This window comes from Stegodyphus dumicola, chromosome 10, assembly GCF_044657685.1.
Source record: "Stegodyphus dumicola isolate Sdum_Otavi_A_Nest chromosome 10, ASM4465768v1".
NCBI lineage: Eukaryota > Metazoa > Arthropoda > Arachnida > Araneae > Eresidae > Stegodyphus > Stegodyphus dumicola.
The window spans coordinates 158,615,056-158,626,065 of NC_140777.1; the positions used below are offsets into that span (position 1 = coordinate 158,615,056).

Sequence of the window (11,010 nt, forward strand, 5' to 3'; positions counted from 1 at the left end):
AAAAAAATAGCATCACCAATTCTTAAAAGAATGCATCATTGCAAGTTTCTTTTTCAAATTATAATCATTTATCATAAATAAAACTGCTGTTACATGATTAAAGCATTCATTGTCTGGTGTTTCATAATTCATTGTGATTGCTATGATTTATTCAATCATTATATATAGTAATATGTGCTATGCTAGTTTTGGTGTAAGTGCTGAGCCAATGTATGCTTATTGCTAGATTCCTATGAGAAATCAAACAATCTGAATACAGAACAAGGATAAAATTTTAATTCAAGTTCTAAGAGGTTTTCAGGAACGTAAATTGGGCAGATGGTTTGTAGATGTAAAAATTGTGAAAGAAAATTAAATTTAAACCAGATCTATTTAGATTACACAACTGTGTTTTTAATTCATATGTCTTCTATGAAATTTTGTTTTTTTTATGTAATCGTTTATGAACACATAATAATAATAAGTCAGAGATAATACTTGGTAATTCAGTCTTTTGTATTTCTGAATAAAGGTTGATACTAGTTTTAAGAGAGTTGAATTCTACATAAAAAAAAAACTCATGTTTCAGTTTTTGAATACTGAGACTATTTGAAGTTTTATTCTTCGCTTCTCTAGTTACATTTACCGGAAAGTATATTTTGCTGTCATATCACTGAGGACTTGAAATTAATTTAAATGACATCTAAGAAAAATTTCATGTATATATTTGAAGCTCGCTAAATCCCTCCCTCTCTGCCCCTTCTGCATAGGTACATTTTGCTAAATTTTTCTTCCATTACAGTATATCATGTTACATTTTGCATTTTAAGCGTTTTCTGCAACATTTAGTTATTTTAAAGTATTTGAAAATTTATGGTTTTATTGTTTGTATTTAGTAGGTGACCAAAGGATGATGACTTGCTGTGGCTTCATTTTACAGAAAAGCTGTGCATCGAAGCATAAATCTGGATCAAGCTTCCATTTTGCTTCAAAATCAAAAATAAGCCAAATGAGAAGAAAAAGAGGCTAGTTATAATTTTAATTTTAAAATGAATGAAATTTTTCACTTCGCTTGAGTGCATTTCATTGTCACCAAAGAAATCATATTGTGCAAGGATGAGGCATGGAGGTAGATTTCTACCTAATTTGTAAAAAGTAAAGACTTGGTAAAATGGAGCCCTTCTTTTCTATATTGTTATATGATTCTGAGTTACTATTTCCATTTGTCAATTATTCAGCATTCTTGTATATTGATATAATTTTTATTGTGTAATTATTTTTATGTAATTTGCATTTTATTATAGCCATAGTATGTGTTAACTCTTTCACATCGGTAGAGGCCAAAATAAACATCTGGAATGCCCACCTGTATAATTTTTTGTTGGAATAGATTTCCTTTCCCTGTGCCAAGTAGCATTAACAATAACCAACTTAAGTGAAGCTATTACTTCTCTCTTGGGGATTTTTTTTCCAAGTTTCCTGTTAAGAAGGATTGTAACTAAATGTAAGCAAAGGAGAAGGAAGGGGCATTCAAATAAGAGAGCTCCTTTTATTTGCTTCAAAAAAATGATTGGCCTGTCATTTAACAATTCTTTAAACGAATGAGTCGTGCACTAAAGCATAATTGAGAGAAAGTGCCCTCATCATGGCAGGTCGCCTGAAAGCTAGTATAGATTTTCTAAAAAAATAGATTCAGGATTTTTGGTGATCTGCTAATGTTTGAATGCACTGGCATTTTGGGCGACTATGCTGTGAGTTAGATATTAACCATTAGAGTCTCAACAATTTTAATGTTCTAGAGCATGAGACTGATAAATCTGAAATGTTTCTAGAGCATGACAGTCTTAGGCTTTCTGGTGGTGATCTGCCAATATCTAAATGCACAGGCCTTTCAGTTGACTATGCTGTGAAAGAGGTAGATGCGAAACCATTAGAGTCCCAACAGTTTTAATGTTCTAGAACGTGAGACTGATAAGTCTTAAATATTTCTAGAACATGACAGTCTTAACAATTTTGGAAATGCAAGAGCATGAGACTCTTAACAGTTGTGCTTTTTTAATTTGTTATTGCATTTCATGAAGGCTAAGATATACATCCTTACAAAACATGAATGGGGGGAGGACTTCAAATCATTGTTAGAGCATCAAAATCTAAACATTTCAAAAATTGAATAAAAATGTTCATCTTTACTTTATTAAATGTATAAATATTTTATTTTAAAGCATTTATTTTTCAAAAATTTAAAAATATCAATTTCAGTTGATTCATTTTTTTTGGGGGGGGGCAATCTTTTTAAATTACATGTGCATTTCATTTATATTTTTCTATATGACAATACTATATTTTATCATTAGAATATTTTTCTACAATATCCTTTAATATATTCCATACAAAATGGTCGAAAAATTTGTGAACTTTTTACAGAATTATGTAGCTAAAAATGTTATTTCTAATTTCTTTTTGAAAATTATATGAAATTTGCTGAATTCAAAAAAGATGTGTGTGTAGGAAAAATTATTAACCTTGAACTGTCAGTTCTCTTGAAAGTTAACATTTTATATACCTTTATACTTGGAATTGCATCCTGCATAATCAGTTAAAATAATACTGAGATATATTTTTGAAGGTCTTGGTTAATTTGCATCTAACCTTAAAATTGGTGCATTTCTAAATAAGTTTCAGTGGAAAATAATAATTTTAATTCAGACTTGATCGTAAATTATCCACAAAATATGCAATGCATTGCAATACATTTCTTTTAATTAAAAGGGACCATTTTGTAAATTGTGTCATATCATTTTATTTTTATAACTTAGTTCAAGTGAAAGTAAATAAGGCCCAAATTTTTTCATGTGTTGGAAAAATGGCATATCATTTTACCTTTTAATGACATATTTAATAAATTTGTATATTGCAACATTTCTAAAGAATAAACAAAGATGTGGAAAATCAATAATTGATCATTATCATTATATTTCCACCATAAATTATTAATCATACATTTTATCATCCTGACTTTGACTGATATTTTTTTTTTTTTTTTTTTTTTTTTTTAACAGTATAATTTTGTATAATCTAAAAACCATAAATGCAGATTGTTTTAAATAACAAAATTCTTCTGTGTAGAAGTTTTAGTCTTCAGTTATAAAACAGTGAAAAATGTACTTTAAAAAACTTCCTTCAGATACTCATTGACAGTGAAAAATGTACTTTAAAAAACTTCCTTCAGATACTCATCGTATAGGACCAAATGTGCTTTTATGCCAGTAATATTTTTTTTCTCCAAGGATGTGTAATTATTTTTAATTTGCAAGTCATAAAGTAATCAAGCATTGCCTTTTTATTTTATTTTAGACCATCATTTTTTATTATTCCCTGTATATACATTTATTTGTTGTTACTTTTTATTGTTGTGTATCATCAATTGCATTTTTTTTAATTATAATTTCATTTCAAGCTTTTTTTGGCATTATGTGTCCTTACTTTAATATTAAATGTTTGTCTTAAGTTTTAGCATGACATGTTGGTTTCTGTTACTGTCATAATATTTAAGAACAGATCTATGAAATAATGCATTTTCCTTAATCCTTGAAATATTTAGTTTTGTAAGAAAATAACTTTCATAGAATTTCATTAGATAGCTGTATTCATTGGTAACGTAAAAGCACAACACTTTAACAATCTATTTGTGAATATTGCTACTAGATCTTCTAATATTACCATTAAACCAAATTCAGCATTTTCCTCACGTGATGCTAAAAACAGCTTCCCATTAATTAATAACCAAGTATTACAGATTAGTGTGAAATAATAATATATAAATGCTGTCAGGTCAGTACTAACATTTAAACTCAATCACAATAATCACTCCCTAAGCAATTCCAAGCATAGTAGAGTATTTTGGAGAAGTGTTTTTGAAAAGATAAATTTATGTTTTGAAGTTTTGTAATAACTGCAGGTATATAGCTGTAAATTATATTTACATTTTTTAGGTGGGAGTGAAAATAGCTCCTCTTTGAAAAATTCTTATTAGTTTCATTTGAATAGAATATGAGTAATTGATAATATAAATATGCTCCAAGACTTTCAAAACATTACCTTATTTTATTTATTTATTTTTAAAGCAAAAGTGCTTTTTGAATGGCAATGTAATTCTATCAGATTTTTTTGTACACTTTTTTTAAAATGCACTGGCATTCTTTTAAGATAACAATGTTTTAACTGTTAAAATACAGAAACTTACATGTAAATAATTTGGAAATGTAATTAAGTAACATTTGTGTATCTTCAGTTTTTTTATGTGTTTAACATTTTGTAATGCATTTTTCAAAATAGAAAATACAAATTTTCGACAATCAGAAGGTAAATTTTTTTTATGTCTTTATGTTTTATTAGTATTGTCTATACCTGAATTGTATATATAATAAAAGCTTCTATGTAAATTGTAAAATTTCATTTCCATACCTGTTTGAGTGCTTTAGTTTTTGTATGATGAATTTGTGCTTTTTGCAATGTTCTAAAGTGCCTTGTAAAACAGAGCTACTTTGTATATGAACTTTAAGATGTCTTGCAGTGTCAATTTTGCATGTTAATTATATTTTTTGTGTCCTGTTAAATACTCAATATGAAATAAAAATAAAAGCTTTAAAAATATTAAAGTTTCAATTTAGATTTTTGTATCAAGTTCTGTATTAACATACTCTTTCTTCCCCCTCCTAATTTGCCAGCACATGGATAATAGAAAATGAGCAGTTTTTTTCATTACAGCAAAAATATGAAAATGTGCCATGTTCAAAACTTACTTGATAGTGTCAGATTATTGTACTGAAATTGTGTATCACTGTAAAAAAAAAAAAAAAAAAAAAAAAAAAAAACTTTACTTACCCCCTCATCCTGTTGTGGAATGGAGATTCATTAATATAGTAACTTAGCAAGTATATTTAATGAGAGAAATTTATTAATATATAAAATGATTTGTAGTTTAATTATTTAGTTTCTACTTTGAAATCATCACTGTCAGTTCATGAAGTCTTTTCAGAAATCAACATAGCTTTCACTTTAAAAAATATCATTCGATATAATATGAATATTTATTATATTTCAATGTTCACAAATGTTACCTTATCAGCTTTACGCTCAGTAATCTTAGTTGAGTGTACTAAATTATTTTAAATGAATAAAAAAGAAATAAAACTATATGAATGGGTAGTTTTAAACAGATTAAAAAGTTTGACTAAAGAGATGCCAGATTTATTAGACCTCAAAAAATAATTTTAAGTGAAATAATATCTGCACTATTTGAGATAATGGCAGCATGTATAGAAAGCTTAAGTTCAAAATAATGCTCTAAAAAAGCATTCAGGCAGGGGTTAAGTCATTAGCTGAATAATCAGGTAGCAAAAGTCCAATAGGCTTGCATATTTAAAGACTGGTGATGATGCCAGATTTGAAGATCGAAATAGCACAATGCTTTTTTCTGAAAAGGGAACTAATGGATTGTTTGAGACAACACTGTCAACTATTTTCATTATCTCTGGTTGATCATTAGATCATAAATATTTTTGCTTCATGGCCACAATCTTTGTCAAAGCATGTTAGCACATTATATTTAGCAAGCAAGTAGTGTATAAACTTCAGTAGCAAACAATTATGTACTATATTGATAGGTCTAAATACTCTATAAATCATTGTACAAAAATAAGGTAGTGCCTATTTAGTTTTAAAATTTAAATAATTAAAATGTTTTACTTGTAAAGTGAAAGAGATTGTGTTCTTGAGCAAATGAAGCAGTCTCATCATTCAGTTTTATATAGATAAAATTCATAAAGCTTGACTTTTTCCATGTTGTAATTGAGTATTGTTTGAATATCAAAATTAGGATAAGCATTATAATCTCAACCAAAACCTGTGTAATTATACAATAGCTGTGCCTTTATTTAAACTACAGAATAGTTTTAAGAGAGAGTTTTGTAGCAAAATTAAGAATGAGAGCTTCAGGAACAAAATTCTGTTTTTATATGCTAAGTGTGGAATTTAAATATTTCTGGATGACAAAGAAAGTTTAAGGTATCAAACCTGATAATAATGAAAGAGTTACATATTACCCTACAATGAACTGTTTAACAGTAGTTTTATTCTTCAAAACTAAATGTTAACTCTTATTGAATTTTATGACTTCGAATCCATAGCAGTAAAATCAAAGAAAAAATTTCATTTATCAAGCAATTTTTTTTGGGGGGGGGACTTAAAAACAGATATAGCTATTCTTAATGTCATTTTGTATTCTGAATAAAAAAATTATATATCACATACCCCTTTATTAAATGTTTTAAGTTTTTTAATCATAAGCTGCATATATTAACATTTATTTTACTATAATTAGGCACACAATTTAAATTATGCAGTCATTAGCTCGCTTTGTGGCTACTGTCTTGTGACATCATCTGTTAGTCATTAAGTACATATGTTGCCTCAATATCCTTGAGGGCAATAACTGATCTTGGAAATCAAATTGAGATTTGAAACGTAATGATCAAATGTGCTGCCAATGCAGACTTGCAGTTCCACATTCGCTGTAGTTATTTATGTCTGTTATCTGATGCGAACTTTGATCGATCATCCTGGACCAGTATGTCCCCAACGAGCTGCAAAATTTAGGGGCAGTAAAATTATTAAAAATTAGAGAAGCACTAAACAGCAAAATTTAAATTTTAGAATTCAAAAGAGATACTGGGCAGTACAATTTAAAGACTGCAAAATTTTGAGAATTTAGCACCTGCAGCATACTAAATTCTCAAAATTTATTTGAGAATTTTGCACTCGCAGGCAAAATGCCATACGTTAGACCCGTTCATTCAGCTGCTGCAGACTTAGTATAATGATTGTAATTGTATTTATGTGGCCTATAGAAGTGAAGTTATTTAACAAATTGCACATAGGAAGATACTACCAGGATTGAATAAAGTGCACTTGTTATTTAAATACAGTAAAGGAAGGATATTTGAGATATAGCCTTATTTTCATAAGATAGTAAAGCAATAAAGAAATATAATTATTTTATAGTTTATTTAGCCTGTGTAGTTCCAAGTGAAGAAAGTATTTAAAAGAAGAAATTTGTAACAGAAATGCTGATCTAAATACACTACCTGACATTGAAAATGCAACACCAACAAGGAGTGGCCAGAAAATGATGAAACTGGCAAAGAGAGAGAGACAGTAACGAACAATAAGTGGTCTTTATTTTGAAATGATATGCATAATACAGAGCAAGAACAGCCATCGGCTTAGTAGGTTGTAAGATCACGTTGGATGGCAACACATCTAAGTACAGAGGCAATGAGACTATGGATGGTGTCCTGAGGAATGTCTCTCTATTCCCTGTCAACCATTTGTCACAGTTCACCTTTTGAATGAGGCAATGGCAGAGTCTGCAAATGGCGTCCAATCACATCCCATGTGTGTTCGATTGGTGAGAGGGGAGAACGGTGGCCAGGGAAGCATCTGTACACCTTGCAGAGCAGGTTAGCTGATGCGAGCAGTGTTTGGTCGAGCATTATCTTGCTAAAAAAGGGAATCCTACCTTCAGGGAATTCCCAATTCTCTTTTTGGCCACAGCACATCATCCACATTTCGTTGGGCCATCATAGTTTCCTGAATACGAACTAGAGGAGACCTGGAATCGTATGTAATTGCACCGCAAACTTGATGCCACGTTCTCGTGCAGTGGGGCATTCCACAATTGCTGCCAGATTAGACCTACCTTCACATCAATGCCACACTCATATGCATCGACTATCATTGGAGAATCAGAAGTGAGATTCATTTGAGAATATGACCCTGTGCCGTTCCATCGTCCAGCACTATTGCAGACTTCAGCATCTATGTTGTGGAGTCAATGGTAGTCTTCTTAAAGGATGCCACAAGTGCAGGCCATTAGCCACCAATCGAAGGAAATGGTTCTGGTCAATAGGGGAACATCCAAGATGTCTTGAATATGCTGCAGAATGGATGTAGAAGTGGTTTGTGGGTGTGCAACTGCTTGTCGGTGGATGTGTCAATCCACACATGCTCACATTACTCTGCCTGCACTGACACCCCTCGAACTTGCCACATTTCATTGTTCCAACCGTTATCACCACAGCTGGTGTACTCTAGACGAATCCAGGTGTATGTCAACTGAGATTTTCCATATGGACCAACCTTCCCTTCTAAGTCCGACCATCGTGGCCCTCGTAAAATCATTTGTCTGCTGAACACTGTTGATGGACTCCTGGCATTCTCTGCTATTACACGCATCCTACAAGAACCAATATTTTATGATGACTTCTTTAGTAGAAATAACGGCGAACTTGCAAATTTTTCAGGCCACCCCTTGGTGTTGCATTTTCAGTGTTGGGTAGTGTATCACTTGTCCTTCTGTAGAATGTTGCATAGAATTCTCATCTGGCACCAAAACTTCTTCACAGCTGCAATTAGAAAGAAACTGAATACATTAAGCAATGGATTAAATATTTACGACTAATTGTAAACTTAAATATTATAAAATTGATTCTTCTAGAAGGAGCCTGAAAATAGTTGCATAATGGAAACTAGTCTCTGGTACATACTAAACCATTCTGTACATCTTCAAGTAAATTTGAAATCAGTTTCTCTCTTTTAAAAATTAAAATCATGAATGTATAAGTTTGTGGAAAATTTTAAAATCTTATATATGCTTCTTCAAACAGAATTTTGATGAGTAGCATGTCAGACTACATCATCTAATCAGATCAGATAATATTATGATGTCCCACTGAAAATTAATTCATGCAGTCTGGTATCACTAGGATTACACGGTATAATCTGTATAATCAATCAACTGCTACTCATAAATGGTGTCAGATTCCACTGACAAATGCAGGTTATATAATAAATTTTGACAGAAAATAAAAATCTTATTACTTCTTTTTTGTTTGCAGGTATTTTTGACTAATTGTTGATGGTGTCTTAGCTGAAAAAAATTCTTTGTTCTAGACTAAACAGTTTATTTTTTCCTACACTTTATATTAACTTGGATATTACATATAAAACATTGAAAGGAAAACAAATATAGTTACTATTTTGTGATTACTACATTCCGTTTCTTATTTGTGACAGTAAAAATAAACTGATAGGCTTTAATTTTTATATATTTATACCAGAACGATGCCGAAACATTACTAACTGAACTGTGTAGCAAATATGCCAAAACACGTGGTTAAATCTCTCACTAGATCCCCTGGTGCTATCCAGTGACGGAAATAAATACTTCCTACCTAATGATCTGTATATCGAGCACTGTCATTGGCTGCCCACGTACTTTCCTAAGAATGTCACTCCCAACTTTTAATAAAAACAGCGCAATGATTAATAATTTTTATTTCACACTCACTCAAATTCTTACATATGACAAGTACTTTCAATGAATCAAAAATATATTTAAGCGTGGTATCGCGAAAGTCGACAGCCCACGTACTTTTGCACACTGCCACCCTTGCTGGGAACGGCCCTGAGTTATTAATGACTTTACATTCTGTTAATGGAAAATAATTCTATCTGTAATTATCTGGTTTGCAGAGCCAAAGAATCTCTAAGGAGAAGAATGAAAGCTTCCATAGACGCAATGTAAACCTGTTTCGCCTCTGCGGCGCTGTACCGAAGAGCCACGGCTATGCAGTGAAACACCAGCGCAGGGTGAAATTTAAACAGCGCAGTTCGAGGAGATTGTAAATTTTTTACTTTGAAATAACTCAAAATGTTTTATTTTCATACATTTCTGGAGTTTTATTAGCAAAAGGATGTTAGTTGGAATTTTGGGGCGAATTATAGAAATCCTGTCCAATTTTTACTTTCAATTTAAACAGCAAGCCGTACGAACACAAAATTTAAATGAAATAAATTTCTTAATTCTTTTCTTCTGTAAACTTAAAAAGGGGAGAAAACACATGCCATACAAAACGTAATAAATTTTTATGGATCCATAGTTAAAATTTTACAGTGAAATTTTAAAAGCAAAATTTGCAATAACTAACTGAAACAGAAAAAAATATTTAAAGACAATTAAAGGCACCCCTAAATAAATTGAAAACACTGAAATACATTATAATTATCCGACAACAACTTTAAAAACAAATTACCATGAAAACGTTTAGACAATTATTTGGAATGACCATTGTGAAAACCAAGAGCAAAGTTTTCACCCAATAGCCAAAACCATTTCACTTACAGCATTACATTTAAAAAGTCTTTAAAAGAATTTCAGATAGCTAAAACCAAGTACTTCTGACTACAACAACAAAAAAAGTTTTCGAACAACGATTGAACGAGCAAACAACGAACGAACAAAGATTGCTAACATGGCCGACGGCATGCTGCATTCTTTCAGGGATAAATAGAAGGGCTAGCTCATTTCTTTGTTCGACTCCTCGTCGACGCGAGCCCAATGGGGGGACGTAACAGGCAATAATCTGACGTCACTGTGATGCCACCTGTCCTGATTTCCCGCGTTTAAAACAGTATTTTCATTGAGCTGCGAGACGATTTTCTAGAGGTTACATATCCCAAATTAATTTTAATAACATATATATCTGTTTTCTAATAATGTATATATTATATATGTAATTTTAGTCAGTTTTTATTTTAAATTCTATATTGTAAAGTATCGTTTACGTAATATGGCTTTTTGCGCTGCAGTAACGTGCCGTAGCACTTACAGAAGTATGAAAGGATGAGATATTTTATTTCATGGGACCAAAGGATCCAAATGAGAGTTTGCTTTTGAAGAAAGTATGGATACACAAATGTCAAAGAGAAGATTCTATTAATGTGAAGAGCGGAAAAATTTGCAGCGAACATTTTCTATGCAGTGTTTATGAAGATGATATGAAAAATCTCTTGTTTGGATAGCCACAAAAAGAAACTGTTGGAATGGAATGCTGTGCCGAAAGTAAATTATGATGACAATAATAAATCGAAATTGATGATGACAATAATGAATCAAATTTTAATGATTTT

The 11,010-nt window shown here is 31.1% G+C and overlaps 1 protein-coding gene across 7 annotated transcripts in view; it reads left to right on the forward strand.

The window, feature by feature from the left end:
* The window catches only part of LOC118189894 (uncharacterized), a 170,721-nt gene extending 166,084 nt beyond the window's left edge, over positions 1 to 4,637 (forward strand). For 6 of the 7 annotated variants that reach the window (XM_085825748.1, XM_085825749.1, XM_035360598.2 and 3 more), the window contains one exon: positions 876 to 4,637. In XM_085825748.1, the coding sequence (XP_085681874.1) occupies positions 876 to 882 (7 nt within the window). In that variant the 3' untranslated portion in view covers positions 883 to 4,637. The remainder of the gene's footprint in view (positions 1 to 875) is intronic. The other variant, XM_035360594.2, reaches the window with a different exon arrangement.
* Positions 4,638 to 11,010: the final 6,373 nt, after the last annotated feature.